This window comes from Uranotaenia lowii, chromosome 3, assembly GCF_029784155.1.
Source record: "Uranotaenia lowii strain MFRU-FL chromosome 3, ASM2978415v1, whole genome shotgun sequence".
Classification (NCBI taxonomy): Eukaryota; Metazoa; Arthropoda; class Insecta; order Diptera; family Culicidae; genus Uranotaenia; species Uranotaenia lowii.
In genome coordinates this window covers 323,710,647-323,731,736 of record NC_073693.1, presented here as the reverse complement: position 1 = coordinate 323,731,736, position 21,090 = coordinate 323,710,647, and the positions used below count along the sequence as shown (strand labels likewise).

The following is a 21,090-nucleotide window of genomic DNA, read 5'->3' as shown; positions in this document are numbered from 1 at the left end:
ACCACCTGAACATCTCGTTAGCCCATACGGAATGTTGCACTTATTAACGGATGATGACAAAGCCGATCTCGGGGGCGAACTTTTTTCCTCGGATCTGGACTGTCGTTGCGATCCCTCAGAGAACAAAAAGACTTCTAACCCAACTACACATATGTGACCGAATGACTCACCTACGAAGTTCTAACCTTTTGTCTTCTCTCTCTTTCTCGTTTCTTTACAGATACTCCCTCGACACCGATCTCTCAGTCGCCGCAAAGTTCGTCCTGTAGTCCATTCACCACCGGCTACTACAATGGTGCAGGAATTTCGGGATCAGCTCCACCAATCAGCAGCAGCCAGGGGCAAGTGTTTTTTCCGCAGACTCCTACCGGATTGGGTCCTCCGACGACTCCACTCGGTGTGGGTGGCGGAAACTATCGAGGTCGAGTGTTCTTCGGCCAACCTACGCCCAGTCCCTCGGGAAGTAGCAGCTACAGCAGCCAGCACAGTGGCAACAGTCCCGCAGATTCGAACCCGTCCTGCTCCTCGGCGGCACCGATTTAGTGAGTAGTTTTTTTCTCGATTCGTAGTTACTGTCCCATGAAGGTTTTCATTGACCACCATTTTTTTTGGCATAATCTGAAAAATAAAGCTAGTTCATTTAGAAATTGGACACTTTCTTTTGCTGATTACTATTTTCCTAGATTTCGGACATACAAAATTTTTCAGGATTTTTCTGCCTAGATCTCTCAATCTGGCGTATATAAACAAGTTAATTTAATTAAATAAACAGCAATTTTTGCTTAATTTGACATAAAATACGTAAAATTGAAAATAAATATATTCAAATCATTATTTCAAAGGCCAAGCCGTTCACTCTAACTCACGTATTTTAGAACTTTTGTTTTTGTTTTTTATTAGCTGTAGACTTAAAAAAGAGTAACTTTTATTGAACTGTAGGGGAGGAGCGGGCTATATGCGCCTATTAAGCAGAACACTGATTTAATCAAATATCACATCGAATATGTGTACAAAAACTATATACACGTGTGCAGGCATCTGTTTACTATACATTTAAGTAATTTTTATGTTAAAATTTTCTTCTGTTTCCAAGAAAACGATTTTATTATAAGTGTTGTCTAAAATGCCGAACCTCAAACCGTGCGGGCTAAATGCGCCTATTTATATTTTGAACAAAATTTTTGTTTTATGGGCAATATTTCCGTATAATTTCATTGATAATGCTAGAAATTAATAATTTCCGTACGACAAAGCTGAAGTTTTATAAAAATCTATGTATATTATATTTTTATGGAATAAAACAAAAGTTAGGGTTGCCATACTATGGAGGCAGTTCAGCCATGAGAAAAACTTTATCAAATCTGTTTTTATATCTTCAATTCTCTCTTAAGATGTTATTCAGAGCTTAGATTTGAAGCTTCATGCTTATATATATATGCTTATGATACATACACAGCCAGATCTTGTCAGCATCCCGGTGAGTAGTAAAAATACATTTACTACCCATCTTAACTTGGCCGGGCCCACTGTGCAGTATTGGACGCAGAGACAACTGGAACACAGGGAGGAAGAAACGTGGACAACAGTACCATACGTTTCCATGATTATAAGTGAGATTTTAACGTTGGGAGCATATATGCTAAATGTCTATGCTCCTTGATGGTGGTCCGTGTGATTTCGTCCTTCTGTGGATGGAAATGATATTTTTCTGTACAGAAATCCAAAACCCTATGGTATAATTAATGATCTTACGAATTTTCTTATTTCCATTATTTAATAATGTACGATTTCAGATATCAGATTGCATTTTTTTAATGTTAATAAAAATTAAGAGTTTCGGATTTCGATGCACTATCATTTCTGGTCTTTGACCTTGGATATAGCGCCTTTGCTCGCTCTTGAAAAGAAACATTGAAAGAACAAAAAATATAATTAGTGTAAGCATCCCCCCCTCCCCTCTAAAAAAAAAAAAAAAAAAAAAAAAAAAAAAAAAAAAAAAAAAAAAAAAAAAAAAAAAAAAAAAATAAAAAAAAAGGACACCATGTGTCTCAATAGTTCAGGATGAAAAAATTAACACAGCTCCTGTCCCACAATGAAGAAGGTTTAACTTAAAACTCCCTGATAGCTGGCTAAATATGAATATGATTCAAAACGTTGCTTCTTGATCTTATGATTTGAAGTAAAAAAAACATTTTTTTTAACAATTTTCGTATCTCGATCAAAAACCAACTACGCTATTACCAAATACCTGAATAAAACGCTCCTTCCGACCAAGCGCAACAGAGGTAAGCAATCCATCCAAGTACTCATTGAATAATTTCGCAGTAAACTCGAGCACGCACCCACACTTACAAGAATTTTCTACATGAACACCACACTTTCCTGTGCTTTCCTCCCGCTTGACAATGCAACCGTTCTGGCAAATTCATACCTTAAGCGTCACTAGACTATGCCAAAAAAAATTCCAAATTATGTTTTAATTTTTTTAAGTTTAACCAATATCTAAAAGATAGTTGTGCTGTGAGATTATGCACCCAGAGTTTTTATGATAACAACTGAAAACTTCCATCTGTTGTTAATAGAATTAAAGTAATAGTTTTCAGTACATTTCCGCTACAGTGAAAAATGTAAATATCAAAAATAATACTTAGCTGTGATTTGTATGCTGCAGATATACGTGCTAGTACTTCCTCCATTTGATGATGATGATTGTCATAGAGGGTCTAGTTAAGCTTCCTTCGTGTGTATTTTCACTTGCATAGATATCATCTCACACTCACACAAACACACTCGATCTAACCACTGCCCGTTTTCTCTCAGCCCCCAGCACCAACAATTGAATTATTTGAACAGATAATTTAACACATTATTTCACGGGCTGGTTGCTCAATCCAAAGGTATTATAAAGGATTCACATTCGATCAACGTTAACATTCATAAGGCTAGCCGAAACACGTCAATTTTACCCCGTACCCCGGAGAAATCAAATCTTCAAAACTCTGACTGCCATATGTAAAATTTCAATTTTTATAATATTTTCGATCAATTAGACATTTTGCACTCTTAACTTCTCGTTTTTTCTCAATCTCATTTACACAGTTTTTGTATCCGTTTGATCGTATAGTTTTTCTCACAAAACACAACAAGCACCGAGGGGAAAAATGAACGAGTCACGATTAAAACCGACCGCACACGACCACTTCTCGGTCGCTTCTCGCAACTGGATTCAACTTTCTTCTTTGAATTGTTGACAAGCACAACTTGTCCCCGAATACTTGAAACATTGTTTTTGGACAATTTAATATAATTTTCACTTGAAAAAACATTATTTTTCCGAAATTTTTATTCAGCGCAGAAAAAACACGTGCGTTCGAAACGAGTCGTCGCCTACTCCTCTCTCAGAGCTTAGATTTGAAGCTTCAATGATAAAAATCATTTATTTATTCTAATTAACCTGTTATTTTAGGAAGGAGGCATTTTACAAACACTATGGGGGCATACAAAAACACTGTATTATTCCACTATATAATCATTATTGAACCTCCACAAAAGCTGAAATATGTTTTATTTCTTAATTTCATTTGAGTAAGAAACAAAAACATCCTTGTTTTTGTTTTAAGCTTCTTTACGTATAATTTTTAAAAGTCGAAATATTACTTCAAAATGTATCGAAACCTTGTATGATTTTTTAAATTTTTTTGAGTTTGAAAATTCATAAAATTCTTTCTTGCCTCATGTTCTAAGCATATAACCCTCAAAATGCACTGGTCAGATAAGCTGTCTAGTCAGCCATTTCATCAAACAGCCGTAGGGTCATTTAACCCGATAGGCCCATTTAGGAAACCTTTCCCCTAAGTATTATAATCACAGCTTTGAAATATCAAATGCCATTTTCGTTTTTTAGAGCAGGATGTGAACAAGTGAAGAATCTTATAACAATCGGGAGAATTTGGGACCGAAACATTCTCGCGATGTGCGAGCAAAATTTTGATACGCTGCTCTTCTTCCTTGGACGGCATTTTGCCAAGTGAAGAGTGAATTCCAAAATCAAAATAGGAGCAACATTTCACACACACATACACACACACACACACACACACACACACACACACACACACACACCTTTAACAATCGGCAGAATTTGGAACCGAAACATTCTATACGCCTGAGTAAGCCCTGCTGAAGATCCGTAACAACCGAAGAACGAAACATTCTCCAAAACAAATCTTTGAACTTCCCATTTTCATCTAGACCACTATAGAATGGTCAATAAGGGAGGAAATGATCAATTTACTGTCCTTATTGGTCGACTGCTAGGAAGAAAGGGTAGATCATAATAAAAAAATGTGTAAAAAAGGAAACAGTTTACAAAAAAAAACGTGATTTGACAATTACTTTTATATTTTGAACGAAATAGTAGGTCTATCTCGATTCCCAATCAGACAAAGTTATTACTTTCGTTTTCTCTTTTCAATGATTTTTTTTTTCAAACCTTCTTAAATTGCGGGGAATAGAAAAATGATTTCATCGGATATTTGTTATTGACTGACAAAATTCTCCACTTCAGAGATGTCCAACAGAGAATGCCCGTCGTCCCGCCAGTCGAGATAACATTTGAAAATTATGTGTGTCAACGTAAACCAAACGCTTCTTTCGTTCTATTGAAAAATCAATAAAATGCTTCAAAAATTGGAATTATTTTTTTCAAACTTCAATTTAAAAAAAATAAATAAACTGTTTGAAGTGTGTAGTTTCCGTGTGTAGCTGTTTCCGCTTGAAAGGGAAAATTTGGTAATCTCTTTATTTAATTTTATTAGGTGAATAAACCCTCTTCACATGTTTTCGATTTCAGCCGGCTACAAAAGCTGGGAAGCCAGGCCATTGGAATGGTTTATTAATTGGCTGTAAACTTTTTTTTGAATTTCAAATGGAAGAAATTTCTTCATATAACTTAACTTTTTTTTTGGGAATTATTTTCCTTCCAACAAGTTTCTAAGTACTCAAAGCAATCAAACAACTATTAAGATTTTGATAATTTGTTTTCAAGTTTTCTGTTTTATCAACCTAATGAGATTTCGTAACCTTGAGTGAAGCACATGATCGGCAACTACGGTTTAAGTTTATCTGGGAAGTCATGGCTCATACCAGAATTTTTCATTTTTAATAAGCGAAAAACTAAGTGTAGATTGCTGAAGAGTTGCCTAGCTACATATGACCGTTTCAACCTATTCTCAAACAACAAATCTTTACTTGTTCCAGAGCTTGTAAGCTGTATAGGCTATACCGAGGCAATGAGATAGATTTTTTCTGATGGACTACAAAACTTATGAAAAACCGTATTTCAAACTAAATCTAGCGGTCTAACCTGTAACATGTCTGATTGTAAAATATACAATGATTTGACACAAGACAACACAAGACGACACAAGACTTTGTTCCTGTGAAAAAACAACAATTTCCAAAATAAAAACTTTGTTATTCTCAGTTTCTAAAAGCTTAAAAATAATACTCTTGAATTTGAATTTTGCTACATGCGATCTTAACTAACCAATTTTATTTTAAGTTCAATCTCATGATGGTATTGCTTCGTTTTTGTCAGATTTTACCAGCTGACATTCTAGTAAAAACGTTGATTAGAGGCACAAAAATATTCAAGTTTTGTTAACTTCGACACAGCTGAATCCACCAAATTGCCCTCAGCGAGAAGTAATGGACGAAAAAGTTGAGGAAATTGAAGGAGGAGGATGCAGCCACCTAAAATACAGATTTGACGAAGTATAAATGGGAAAATCTGATCAATATCATGACTGAAAAAAGTGTACCCCGATCGAATGGGAGATACCAGAAATAACGTAGAAATTTTTCTCACAAACAACGATTGATAACACTAGTCTACAAAATTTCAAAAAAAATCGTGAACTTGATTGACTGACCAATATTTTTAATGTGAAATCCTGCGCTGAATCCGAAAATGAAATTTAAAAAAATCCCAGCAGAACCGTTTTCTAGTTATGCTCCAAATATGAAATTTCGGAAAAATAAAAAAAAGTGTTTGTACTTAGATTAAAATATCTCGGACGGCATAACAGTAGTTTGAAATCCCTCTTTTGAATATTGAAGGTGAATGAATTTTCTATCGATCATCGATCATTGTTTTTGCGTATGATCAACAGTATTGTTGATTGCAGTTGCAGTTTTGTTGCAATTTTCGGGTGAAATATTTGTCTCAACTTAGGCTTTATGAAAACCAACCATAAAAAACAATCGGCTGGTGATGAAAAAAGTTATTAATGAAAAACCAGTATTTTTGTTTCTCCCGGGCAGAATACCTTAAAATTTTATTTACGTTTAAGACTCAAGCTACCCCTCCCTATGGTCAGATCTTACTGAAATTTGACATGTGATCTTCTGGTTAGCTAATGAATAATTTTGACTTGGAGTGAGTGAGATTTATCATGTTTCATTCTTCCTATACTATGATAGATAAGTGTAGGGGAAAAGTTCATATAACGCCCCATGTGGCTAATACGCGCCTACCTTGTTTTGAAGAATCAGAAACATTTAAAGCCTGCAAAATATTACCAATTTGTTTTAAATGCTGTGATTGGTCATGGCAAGTATGAATTTATCCTTAAAATGCCCCTGTGTCGTGATAATTTCACAATTTAGGTTTTTCTTCATTTCGATCTAAATTTTAAAACACTTTCAATAAGGTGTCACCAAGCAAAGAAAAACGAATAAGACAATATTTTCTGAAACGTCGATAGAGGAGAATCTAAACTATGATTTTATGCTAAAAATCATTATGAATTCGCTAAGGTATGCTTTTTATGGGTATGTTCTATCACGGCCCATGTGCTCGTTATAACGCGCCAATCGTAGTAGGCTGAAAATAGCATTAATTTTTCAAAAAGGCCAATTTTCATTGAAAATTAACAAAAAGTCGAAAACCATATTTTGATCGTTAATTGAGCCCAAAAAATCTACTTATAATTTTTTTCAAATTTTGATTTGTCCATTTTGATTTTCTTTTCAGTCAAAGTGTCTGTAAGTATTGGTGTGTTTTCGGTCTTCGGCTGCTTTCGGGTGGGTTCGGCTGCTAGGCGCATATTGAATACACAGCGGCGCGGATTTGCAACACAGTTTTGTTCTGCGGCTTTGAATGTGGTTTTTAAAAATCAAGTTTTTGAAGCAATTATAGCAATTTGAGTAATAAAAAATCATAGGCATTTGTAGAAAACACTTTTCTTCAATAATTACACCCATTTTTAACACAATTTGTAAGTGGAATACATAGAAAATCAGCGATTCGCTTAGGTGGCGCATAATAGGGCATGTTCCCCTACTGCGGTTCGTAAAATTATTAAAAACTACAAATAAACTGTTACGGTAAAGTAGCCATAACTTCTTCAATTTTCAACCGATTTTGATAAATAACCACTTGAAATCTTTGTTTCAAACTGAGATTTAAGCACAGAGAATCAGATTTTTAAATGTTTCCAACGAGTCTAAAACTTTCGCTGAAACAAAATTTTCTCTAAGAAAATCCGATTTTATAATTTTTTCTGTCATAAAGTCACTAACATCAACAATACTGTTGATCATACGCAAAAACAATGTTCAGATGATCGATAGAAAATTCATTCATCTTCAATATGCAAGAGAGGGATTTCAAATTACTGTTATGCTGTCCGAGATATTTTACTCTAATTACAAGAACTTTTTTTATTTATCGAAAATTTTATATTTGGAGCATAACTCAAAAACGGTTCTACTGAGATTTTTTTAAATTTCATTTTCAGATTCAGCGCCCAATTTCACATGAAAAATGACCTTCAGTTTACTAAGTTCAAAAATGCTGTAAACTAGTGTAATTTTTTCCCCATTTTTTCATGAATTATTATAAAATAACTATTAGTAGCCACAATTTTTCCGGCGCGTATCCGGATCAAACAAATCTGGGCGTTTTTATCTAAAATCATGGCAAAATCCGGCATTTGATTTTTAAATCTATGCAATATCTAGGCAAATTTGGTCAAAACCACAGAACTATTCAATGAAAATCAAGAAGAAAACACTCACGATATTTTATTTTTCATCACAACACATTCATGATTATTTAGTCAAAACTAGCTCGAGCTAATTCGTTCGCGGACGCAAAAAGAAAATTAGTAATAACTCAATTTTAGTTTTTTTTTGTCAACTTTTGTAAATAATTCTGAGCAAAATCCAGGCTTTTTTACAAAATCCGGAGGCCCGGCAGTCTGGACTTTTCCAAAATTTTATGTCAAATATCCAGCAAGCCCGGATGAGTTCAGGCGATCTGGCAAGCTTACTTTATTTGCTTCGTATAAAGTATTTTCAAAAATTATTCAAAAATTATTTCCTGTAAAATTACGCAAATGTCCTGTAACAAAAAGGAGCAGGTCATTTGCCATAATTTTACAGGTCGAAAACATGTCATGTGACATTTTATTTTTGGTGTACATCTTTTTTACAGGACATTTACTGTAATAATAAGGCCGGAACAAATATCATTTTCTTCTTTTGTCACACCCCCCCCCCCCCTTGAAATTCCCAAAAATTCCGAAGGGGGGAATAAATAAAGTTTTTAAATATAATATGGAAATTTCGTAAAAAAAATCAAATAACCGAAAGATTACAAGAGCAAAAAACAAATTGTGGCTGATGGTAGTTTTATAACCATTTGTTTTCTTGATTTTATTGAATTTTTCGTTGAAAAATTACTTGATTAATAGGTTTTATGCAATTATATAGTATGCAATTTTGTTGCATACAAGATTTCGTGCAATTTATTCCAATTTATCAGTTTTTTGCCTTATATTTTAATGTCCCCCCCCTCACAATGTTCCAACTCCGCGTGACAAAAGAAGGATTTGAAATTTGTTCCGGCCTAAATGAATTTTCGTTAACTTTCATGGAAAACAATTTAAAATTACAGGTTTTGTTAATTACAGGTCATTTATTTTAAAGGTTGCAGTTTTCAGTGATACGTAATTGTCAAAAAAAATTTCTGTATAGGTGTTACCTACAACCAATTCGCAAAACGGTTCAAAGTACACCACAAAAGCCTTAAGAATATCATCGACAAATATGGCAACGAGTCGATGAGTAATCGTGTAATCTGGCTAAAAAGTTCAAAACAAGCAATGTGATGATTCAGAGAATCAAGGCCAGGAACTGCTTAGTGACTTACAAGAAGCGGAAGGTACCTAAAAAATCAGTAGAGCGACAATTTCGAGCAAAAACAAGGGCACGAAAACTTTGAGAACGGATTCTGGACAACAGCAAAAGATCTGAATGGACGACGAAACCTACGTCAAACAGGATTCAGGAACGCTTCCCGGGCCACAACACAAAAAATTTGTGCCGAAGTTTCTGGTATGGCAAGCTATTTGTACTTGTGGTCTGCGTAGTATTTTATTCCCAAAAGGTACAATAATTGCTCAAGTTTACAAAGATGAAAGCTTATTATTAGCTGTCCAGAAGGGCCAGCTACAACAGCCCTCGAATCCCTGGTCAAGCCACGGGGACTCTGGTGAGGGTGTGCCTCATGCGGCCTCTTTTGGTTGGCTCAGCGGAGCAGAGGTTGCGAAGAACCTCGGGTCGGCTTTGACAAGGTGGTGACACTAGTCAAGAATTCCAAAACACCGGTCTTTAGTCTTTTAACGTTTTATTTGTCCTACTTACAGTTTTGTTGCTCTGTGTTTAGTGTAGTGTGTTCTCGATGATGTGGCCGGCCAACGGGAACTGCTGCTGCGGGATGTCTTGGGTTTCGGGGATCGCACGTGGTGAAACGGGCGGCAATGACGGTACCGAACCTTCGGTTCCGGACCTCGTGAAACATTGACGGGTACCAAATGCTGGTGAGCGTTTGCTATGGCTCGCAAGGAGGGTGTTGTTGGTTGCTAGCTGTTGTCGCAAACCCTTTCACGCGCCAGTCAACCCCCGGTAAGTGATAGAGAAGTGGTTGTGGCAACTTACGGAATTGTTGGCTGCAGGTTGACGGTGACGGTCGGGTTTATTGCGCGACGCAGATTATCCAGGCTAGCTTCGGACCTTGGCAAAACTGCCTAATAATAAAAATAATGGGTCCTAATAGACCAAGGGAAACGTCAGGGTGATGATCGAACTACCGGGAATACGATTCTAGGTTACCTGATCTCGTGTTGCAGAAGATACACGGCTCTTTTCCACTAACGGGCTCCGATGTGTATCGTACGGAAGTCGGATGGAAAAGACCTTAGGCTTCCCGGTAGTCGATTTCCTTCGTTCCCTTTTTAACGATATTTTCCCTTTTGCCGTTTATCGTTAGCGATTTTCCCTTTAGCGTGCTGTCTTTTTCTTTCTTCATCCCTTTTTCCCGTTAAGTGTTATGTGTGGTAAGTGTTTTGTGGAGCATGTGTTCAATGTGACCGTTAGGAGTTCCCTATCTTATCTTTTTATTTATTTATTATACAATATTATTTAAAGTTTTAATCTAGATTTTTATTAATGTTTATTTATTCTACTTTACTGTACGGGACATGCAACATAAAACAAATAAACATTCAGGCGTTTAAATAGGAAAATGAGTACTCTTCGTGAGTGGCATAGGGTAACTGACTCGAATGGTAACACTACCCTATCTCCCCGGAGAAAAATAAATATGATAAATATTTATTTTTCAAATACATAACACAAAACAATAAAAACTAATCTTTTTGCTACCCAGGGTTGAGTTGCATCTTTCATGCTCTCGAAATTCACAAGAACAAGTTTCTAAGCGTAAATATCCTCAATGAATCATATCATTAGTCAATGTTAGACCATTTATCTACGCATTTACTCTACTTTGAGCGATTTGATGAGCCTTTTATCTCCTTCCTGAATCTCAACAAATTCTGAGTTGAGAGAAAGAGTTCCAACTCTTCTTCAAATGACTTTGTGAACTCTACTCGATGAAGTTGCCTCCCAATGGCAATCCGATTGTCTGTCGGTGCAGTAAGGTGTGCTTATAGTGGCTCAACGACACTTCCTTCAATTTCGCGTGGGATTTTTTTTTAACTCCAATTACAGATATTAATAGGATAGCGGTGGCCTGGATAAACGATGTGGTCGCGTGTAATGTCGAAAAGATCTTTAAGAAACCGAACTTCGCTCAATTCGAAAATGTGTACTACCGGTGTCTTTGTCATTTGTCAGTGATATTTCGAAAAGGCTATTACCGCGGCGCACAATTGTTGATTCAAAGACCTCAGACATGTTGGACTAATTTGACCTTGGACAGCTATTAACACTTGGACTTACACTGGGACTTACATCGAATTCACGAATGCTTTGACGATTTTTATTAAATAACGTAGATGACGAAGATTTTACTAACGTGAGGACAAATATTTCTGTGACTTTGACTGTTTTAACTTGACTGGAACAAAATTTCTTAAATTTTAACAAATTAAAACTACGCATGCAAAAATAGAATAATTTAAAATGAAGTTTTACAATCAGCTGTTTCCATCGATTCCTGGTTTGAGATCGGCAGCTGAGAAAATGCCTAAGTTTTTTCCATGCTCATCCTGTAGTTCGTAAGAGTTTGTGCCACGTCTCGCAATTACCATGCATGGCACGTAAGCAGGACCTAATTTTGCATTGAAATAAGCAGGAGCGGACGATAATGTGAAATTTCGTTTGTAAACTTTTTGTCCTATTTCATACACAGGGGATTCTTTACGTCCTCGAAGATTGTAATTATGTGCACTTTTCTCATGTGCCTTTTTGAGATTTTTCACAACTATATCGTGAATGACTTTGTCAACGCGAATTTTCTCGTTCTGCCTATCGACGTACGATTGATCTTTTGTAACGCGGTCTAATCTGTGTTGCTCTCCTGACGAAACTATGTCGTGTCCAAATAGCACACGATATGGCGAAAAACCTGTTGAAGCGTGGGTGGTAGTATTTATGGTACTTTCTATCTGGGATATTTTGGTATCCCATGCCCGTTGATCCTGTTTGACATAGGTTCTTATGCATGCATTTATGCTTCTGTTAAGGCGCTCCACTGGGTTGGCCTGGCTGTGATGCCGAGCATTTGTCCAGTGAGCAACCTTGTAGCTATCTAGGAAATTTTTAAAATTTTTACTCAGAAAAACCGAAGCATTATCGCTAATCAAAATTTCAGGAACGGAGTAGCGACGGTACCAAAGCTCTTCAATAGCCTTGATCACTAGATCCGTAGAAATTTTCTTCATGGGCACTAATACAGTCCATTTCGAAAAAACATCTAATAAAACAAGAAGATGGCAGTTTCCTGCTCGACTTCGGGGCAATGACTGTATGAAGTCTAGGGCAAGCATCTGAAATGGACGGGTAGTAACTCGCTGTTTACCCATAGCTGGGTGTTGAGAGGTGTATGCTGGCTTACACTCTTTACACACTGTACATTGGCCGACAATTTTGCGTACCGTATTCATCATTTTCGGCCAATGGTAGTGCTGCTTAAGTTTAGCCAACAACTTCTCACATCCAATATGGAGCGACGATTCGTGTTCTGTTTTAGTTAGTTTTTCTCGGGCACTTTCAGGGACACAGATTTTCCACTCGAATCTGTAGTCAAGCGTTTCGCATTTCGAAGGAATAAATTTGTATAAATTATTGTTTTCTATCTTATAATCGACGAAATTTTCAGGTGATTCAGAGACGGACTGAAACAGGGACGTATACCATAGATCTTGATCTACATCTATCGACTCCACCGCGCGGGACAATGCATCCGGCACTATATTGTCGCGGCCCCGTCGGTGTCGAATGTCGAAATCGTAGCTTTGGAGCTCAATGCTCCAACGGCTGAGCCTGGATGAGGTACGCCACTTACCCTTCATGATATAGGTGAGTGCCGAGGCGTCGGTGGTCACAAGAAAATGGGTACCTTCAATGTATGGGCGGAATCGATTAATAGCTGACAATACCGCGAGACCCTCTTTCTCTGTGGCTGCATATGCCTGTTGGGCGGGAGAGAGCTTTTGGGAAAAGTACGCCACAACTTTTTCCCCCTCTGGGTGCTCTTGAGTCAGGACTGCAGCAATCGCAGTATCGCTGGCATCGGACTGTATATTAAAAGGCAATTCAAAGTTAGGGTTAGACAATACCGGTGCTGAAATGAGACGTTCTTTAATTTTTTTAAAAGAAATTTCTGCTTGCTCTGACCATTTGATGTATTTTGGCTTCTTTTTCAGTAAATTTGAAAGTGGCGCGGTTATTTCGCTAAACTTGGGGATGAAGCGCCTGTAATAGTTCGCCATCCCCAAAAAGCGGCGTAGCGAACGAATCGATTTGGGTCTTTCGAAATTTACTATCGGCTCAACTCTTTCAGGGTTTGGTCTTAGACCTTCTTGAGAAATAATATAGCCTAGGTACGGCACTGACTGAACGCAAAATTTGGATTTGCTGAGATTTATCGAGAGGTTGGCTAGTTGTAGTCGTCTTGCGACTTCACGGAGATATTGGATATGGGAGTCGAATGTATCGCTCACCACAACGATATCGTCTAGGTAGACGAATACATTCGGCTCCAATTCCCCGTATCCGAGAACGATATCCATTGTTCTTGAAAGAACTCCCGGGCTATTTACCAGACCATATGGCAACCTACAAAACCAAAAAAGTCCACGTCCCAACACCGAGAAGGCCGTATACTTGCGAGATTCGGGATCGAGCGGGATTTGTAGAAATGCCTTAGAAAGATCTATTGTCGACAAATACCTGCTCGGCCCTAATCTGCTCAATATACGGTCTTGGTGTGGGAGCGGATAGGCATCTCTCTTTATTCGGACATTAAGCCGGCGTGCATCTAAGCACAGCCTGACTTCACCATTTGGTTTTAGAATCGGAACAGTTGCAAGTGACCAATCAGTTTGGCAAGGTTCGATTACTTGTTGGGCTAGCATATTATCAATTTCCGTGTTAATTTTCCTCTGCATGACCGGTGATGTCGGATAAGGGTTTAGCCTGATTGGTGGCGCGTTTTTGAACTCATCGGCTAGTTCAATTTTGTGCGAGAACAACGAAGTGGTTCCGAGCACTTCACCCTCCCCCATGACTTTAAATAACCCCTTCACCTCTTCTAGAATCGACGCTTGTTCTGGACTAAGTTGTTCATCTGATTGCATTAATGCATTTTCTTCATTTGTAACTATTTCGAAGACTTCATTTGAATTTTGCAAATTTGGGCATATATTGAAAACTTTCCAGAAATCTTCAAATCCGAGGATTAGTGTTCTGTTAAGTTTTGGAGCAACTAGTGTAGTGATGATGTGAGTTTCCTGATTAAAAGTGATGGGGAGGTTTACACAACCAATTATCGGAATCGATGCACCTGATGCTGTTTTTGCTTTGGTACTGGACGGAAACAGTTTCAATTTTAAATCTTTAATTAATTTTTCAGACCCCAGCCCAAGCATAGTTCTTTGCGCTCCACTGTCTAGCAATCCCACAAGTTTTCTCCCAAGTACATCGACACTCACAAAAGGCCGTGCATCCCCCTCAATTTTAATCAGGAGTTCCTCCACCTCTTCACTCCCCTCTGTGTCATAAGCGTTACTTTCTACTTCCTCAAATCCATTTTCTGAGAACGAATCGAAATCATTAAGAGGGTTTTTGATATTCAGTTCAACTTCCCTCCTTGAGCTGAACTGTTGCCGTTTTTTCGACACCAAGGGCAAATTTTCGACAAAGTGTTCTGAAAGCTACACATTCTACAAAATTTGACTAAAATGTCTGGACATTCTTTGTAGTGATGGCCTCGATTCCTGCAGTTGTAGCAAACACCTATGGGCGGTCTTTTATATTGTTCAACTAATTTGTTCAAAGTGCTATTTGTAGATCCTTCCATTGGTTCTTGTGCATTGAGTGTATAGTGTTTTTCGTTATTTGTAAATCCACGTCTTGCTTCTTCTTGTTTCCCATTCCCAATCCTCTTCATGTTATTTGCATTTACTTTGTCTGGTTTTTTGTAATATTTGTGAAACGTTTCGTCTGCATAAATTTCACTGACCTGATTGAAACTAGGTTTACCGAAACTATTGGTGGGTTTGGTAAAACTACAGCCCATATTCTCATCAATAGTTCGACCATATCGTTTCAATCGGGACAGTGTTCTTATGTTTGCTCCCGTAAGCGCATTTTTGTAGTCGTATCTCAAATTTCGCCAAATAATATGGAATTTTCTTTTTTCAGGTATTGGGTGTTTCATCGATTGAAACAACTTCAGCATGTCATGAAAATAATCGCTGAATTTTTCTCCTCTAGCATGACGACGGTTTGATGCTTGAATTTCAAGTTGATAATCAAGATCTGGGGGGAGAAATTCGCGCTTCAATTCAGATTTTAACTCACGCCAAGAACGAAAATCTTTGTTTTCTAAACCTTCCATCAGCCAATCTTTGGCCCTGCCAGAAAATAGATGTATGGCACTTCGAAACAGCTCTTTATCGTCGATATCCTCAGCATGACTTCGAATTTTAACCTCTTTCAAAAATTCTGCAAGTTTTCTACCATTATCTTTTCCTTCGTATTTCAGTTTCCAATCTGCCACTGGAATACGTCGAATATTTCTAATTTTCTTGTATTTGCGTTTTTTGTGTTTTTCATCGTTGTTCTCGGAAGAAGAGTCAGTTGAGCTACCCGAACACGAGTTTTCATTCGAGCTCGAGAATTCATCTGAAAATTCTTCCGAAACTTCTGATGAGAAACTAATTTTTCTGTTGCGTTTATTTTTATTCTTATTGTGTTCCTGTTTCTTTACTTTTTTCATTTGTTTTTTCTTCTCAGAATTGTATTTGTCCGACGAAATATCTGAATCACTGTTTGATTCTGATTCATAATAATTATTTTTTGATTTTTCGTGCTTTTTTGTTGTATGTTTCATTTCTTTTCTATTTCCTTGTTTCTCTAGTTTTTCCTTTTTCAACTTTTCTAAAATCATTCTTTTTGTTATTTCTTCTTCACTTCCACTGTCTGTTTCAAAATTTTCCACCTCTTCTGTTTTCTCCAAGGTGGGAAGGTTAGAAGCGCCTTCTGGTTCCGTAATTTCGTTCTTCAAATATTTCTTTAAATTTTCATTCAAATTAATTAAAACTTTTTCCATTCTTTTCTTTCTTTCCAAATTTTCCTTGGCTTCTTCCATTCTTAGCCTTTCCTCTTTAATTTTCTTTTCTCTCATTTCTTTTCGCTGTAAAAAAGTAGATATTACGAATTGTTTAAGAGCTGGAATTAGGTCTCTGATATTATTATCATCCCCTTTCTCAAGATCTGACAATTTATTGACTATTTCCTCTGATACTTGAATGGACAATTTCATTTCTTCTTCATTAAACCCAATTGCCTCATCTTCTAATTCTTCAACATTTTCTACTAAACCTTGAGTGGTTTCATTCAAAATTTCTATTTCAGATCGAACATTTTCCAATACTTCGTTCAAGTCACTTTTAAGCATTCTGTTTTCCTGAGCTCTTAGAATATGAACCGAAAAATCTTTGAAGTGTTTTTGGAACAAAAGTGTAACCTGATCGCCAAGTTCCATGATTTCGTCCAAGTGTTTTCTAGCATCTATCATTTTAGAAAGCGAGACTATTCTCATGCGATAATGTATTAAACGAGTTTTAAGTTTTTCCTTTTCATTTGTATGAATTTTCAAGTTTTTTAAAGTTTCGCTGATTAACGCGATTCGAAATTTAATCGTCGAAATTTCCTCGGTTATCAATTTCCACGGCATGGCGTAAACAACGTTTTCTTTTTCTCTCTCGTCTTTCATCACGATTTTAAGATTTCTCCTCTTTTTGCTCTCGTGATCTTCCGGATCATATAAAATGTTGCGAATTAGCAATTCATGCTCTACTTCATCAACGGCGAGATGAGCTACATTCATGTATCGGTACAATGAAAGAAGATCCATTGTGAAAAAATTAATTGAATGAAAACTAAATAAAAAATTGGAAAAACTAGATAGCCTAATTAAAATCGAAATAAATAACAAAAAAGACGATGAACTACGCGAAAATAAATATTTGCACGCTGACAAAATAAATAATTAAAATAAGCCAATAAATAAATTAAGTTAAAATAAGCACAGAAATATCCACAGAAAATTATGTTCACAATGATTTTACAAAAATTTTCAACGAGAATCAAGACCCATTAAACCAATCACAATTTGTCCCTCCTTTTTTTTTTGGAACAGTACTTAAAAAGAAAACCCGAATTTATTGAAGATATTTAAATCAGAGAAAGCTGCTTTTGTGAGCGTACGCGCACTAGTAGATAGCAAGAAGATGAGCTATGGGATACTAGATCCAATTTTTAAATTTACACTTTCCCCAATTAGTATTACCACTTTTGCCAATTACTCTATAACCAAACTCTAGAGTACTTCGCCTTTTGGAAAACCCTAAATTTCCCTATCTTTGACACTCCTGTGATTAAAGTTTTGGATCCTTGACCAGCTTTGTCTTATTAAGTTGGGCGCCAATTATTATTAGCTGTCCAGAAGGGCCAGCTACAACAGCCCTCGAATCCCTGGTCAAGCCACGGGGACTCTGGTGAGGGTGTGCCTCATGCGGCCTCTTTTGGTTGGCTCAGCGGAGCAGAGGTTGCGAAGAACCTCGGGTCGGCTTTGACAAGGTGGTGACACTAGTCAAGAATTCCAAAACACCGGTCTTTAGTCTTTTAACGTTTTATTTGTCCTACTTACAGTTTTGTTGCTCTGTGTTTAGTGTAGTGTGTTCTCGATGATGTGGCCGGCCAACGGGAACTGCTGCTGCGGGATGTCTTGGGTTTCGGGGATCGCACGTGGTGAAACGGGCGGCAATGACGGTACCGAACCTTCGGTTCCGGACCTCGTGAAACATTGACGGGTACCAAATGCTGGTGAGCGTTTGCTATGGCTCGCAAGGAGGGTGTTGTTGGTTGCTAGCTGTTGTCGCAAACCCTTTCACGCGCCAGTCAACCCCCGGTAAGTGATAGAGAAGTGGTTGTGGCAACTTACGGAATTGTTGGCTGCAGGTTGACGGTGACGGTCGGGTTTATTGCGCGACGCAGATTATCCAGGCTAGCTTCGGACCTTGGCAAAACTGCCTAATAATAAAAATAATGGGTCCTAATAGACCAAGGGAAACGTCAGGGTGATGATCGAACTACCGGGAATACGATTCTAGGTTACCTGATCTCGTGTTGCAGAAGATACACGGCTCTTTTCCACTAACGGGCTCCGATGTGTATCGTACGGAAGTCGGATGGAAAAGACCTTAGGCTTCCCGGTAGTCGATTTCCTTCGTTCCCTTTTTAACGATATTTTCCCTTTTGCCGTTTATCGTTAGCGATTTTCCCTTTAGCGTGCTGTCTTTTTCTTTCTTCATCCCTTTTTCCCGTTAAGTGTTATGTGTGGTAAGTGTTTTGTGGAGCATGTGTTCAATGTGACCGTTAGGAGTTCCCTATCTTATCTTTTTATTTATTTATTATACAATATTATTTAAAGTTTTAATCTAGATTTTTATTAATGTTTATTTATTCTACTTTACTGTACGGGACATGCAACATAAAACAAATAAACATTCAGGCGTTTAAATAGGAAAATGAGTACTCTTCGTGAGTGGCATAGGGTAACTGACTCGAATGGTAACAAGCTTGAAAAAAGATTGCTTTCCCTCTATGAAAAGCATCAGTATCCCCGTCTCTACTGACCGGATTTGGCATTTGCCCATTACGCCAAGCCTTTACTGCAGTGGCTTTCAGACAATAACATCCAACTCGTCGAGAAAAACATCAATTTACCAAATTGTCTAAATCTCCGACCAATTGAGCGATACTGAGCGATTGTGAAGAGGATCTTTAGGAAGGAGGGGCCAGTTGCTGAAAGCATGGAAGAATTCGAGAAAAATTTGAAGGCTGCATCCAGGAAATGCACAAAAGCTACTGTGCATAACCTGGTGGAAGTCATTTCATCAAAAGTGCGATCATTCTTAACAACATAATTGATTGACTAGCTAACTGCTGACTAACCATGATATTGATTCTAATCAAAGTGATCTTCAATCAAACTGAATAGGAAAGATTAAAACAATATACTAATTTAATTTTCATTCACAGAAAAATGTTGCTTAAGATCATTCGATACAGCCCTTACAACGATGCTCATTATAATAATGCATTCATGGTTAATTTTAACTAATAAAAGATATTCGAGTAAAATACGCACACATTTGAATTCCAGCAGTAAAAGTTTTAGTAAAATTAGGATATTTTACATTTTCTAAGGTGATACAAAGTATTAGAAAAACATGAGATATCAAAGAAAGAAAGAACATGAGCCCATCGTGAAAGAGTTTTCAAAAGTTTCTGATTCTAATAAAAACATTTAAAAAATGGAGCAATAAATGTAGAAATTTTTACATTTTTTGATGCCGTAAAAAACTTTACCCAGTATGACGGATTGGCTTAATGATATCATTTACAAACTTTATATTGCTTTCATTATCTTTTACCAACACTGTTGGTGTAAACATATTTTCCGGACAATCACCAATTTTTTTTAAATAAATATTTTTATAATTCACTTACCTGTCTGGGGCGAAATGCAACAAAATGAAAATCAGAACTAAACTTCATAAATTTCGTTTCCATAAGCTGGGAAATGATTGTTTTGTATAATGCGTTTGTTAACATTCAAATTTCATCCATCCTATGATTCATTTTCATGATTTAAGCTAATAGAATATTTAAAGTATTTTTTTACCCGTAAATGTATGCAGCACATTTACACTTTTTCCTAAAACACATGTTTGATAGAAAAATGTAGAATTTAATTCGAACAAAACTAAAAATTACTGCAATTGGTGCTTTATGCGTTATGTCATCACAAATGTATCAAAAACTATATATTTTCAAATATTTTCGTTGGATTTTTCATTAATAACAGAGTATGTTTCAACTTACCCCTTTTTAAACGTAGGGTGAAAATCGCATGTTTCTGACAATTTAAAAATAACTGGTAAAACCAATAATTTTTCTGACTACGTCAATTTGGTGTCCCATCAACCTCAAAACGTTTGATGTACACGAGGTATGATTATATGTAGGCATTAAGATTTTAGAAGCCATTGAAGTTGAAAAGTGTTGCATGTTGCCCCAGTTCACGGTACTTAAATATCTTATACTTATCTTATACTTAAAATTTCAAAAGAACTGCCAGTCCAAAGATCCATGATTATTACCACACACTTTCACGTGTAGACTATAGCATGAAATAGTCGCTTAAGATGCAGAGTAACAACCTATCTACCTTGACGTTAAACTGTATAGGTACACCTATTTTGTTTGATTTTATATTTTTAACTTTTATGGGTTTATCGGTCTTGAATTTATTATTACTTTCTTTTAAATTGGAGATCTGAACATGCTTAATATTAATTTTGAATATCTACCAGAAAATTTGCACAAAAAAGCTTAATAATTGTTCTAAAAAATCTAAAAATTTAATTTGTTTTCATTTTTAGTCACCATTTCCCAACGACGTTCTCATCTCCGGCCAGTGGAACAAACAGCAGCAGCAGCAACAGCAACAACATCACAACGACATCCCCAAGTATGACAACAACCATCGGAGCGGTAGCAGGAACCTCCGGAGGCACCGTTGTAACCTGGAGCAGTGGAGACGATGGCAACGAGTCGAGCAGCAGCAGTAGCAGCAGCAGTGATTCCTCTTCCGCTGGAGGAGCAACCGGAGGCTGCAGTCCCCTCTGCCTTGGACATCAAGTGATGCACAACCACCACATGCAGCATCTGCAGCACCCTCAGCAACACCTGGACAGTATAGGTGGCTCACTGATGGGTGCGGCCGGGGGAGGAGTAGGAACAGTAGGAGTAGGATCAAGCGGCTCAGGGTTCATTCCACCTCATTTGGACTACATGGCCGGTCGTGAACAGCTCCAGGAGTTCACCGGCAAGATTCCGCAGCGAAAGAAGAAATCCAAACCGAACAAATCCAAGAAAACGAGAGTAAGTACACTTACAATGTAGGTCCTACATACAGTGAGG

At 37.2% G+C, this 21,090-nt stretch overlaps 1 protein-coding gene across 1 annotated transcript in view; it reads left to right on the top strand.

Moving 5' to 3' along the window:
- The window catches only part of LOC129753803 (putative lysozyme-like protein), a 78,486-nt gene that overhangs the window by 20,829 nt on the left and 36,567 nt on the right, over positions 1–21,090 (top strand). Inside the window, exons 2-3 of the mRNA XM_055749652.1 lie at positions 221–542; positions 20,550–21,051. Of these exons, the coding sequence (XP_055605627.1) occupies positions 221–542; positions 20,550–21,051 (824 nt within the window). The remainder of the gene's footprint in view (positions 1–220; positions 543–20,549; positions 21,052–21,090) is intronic.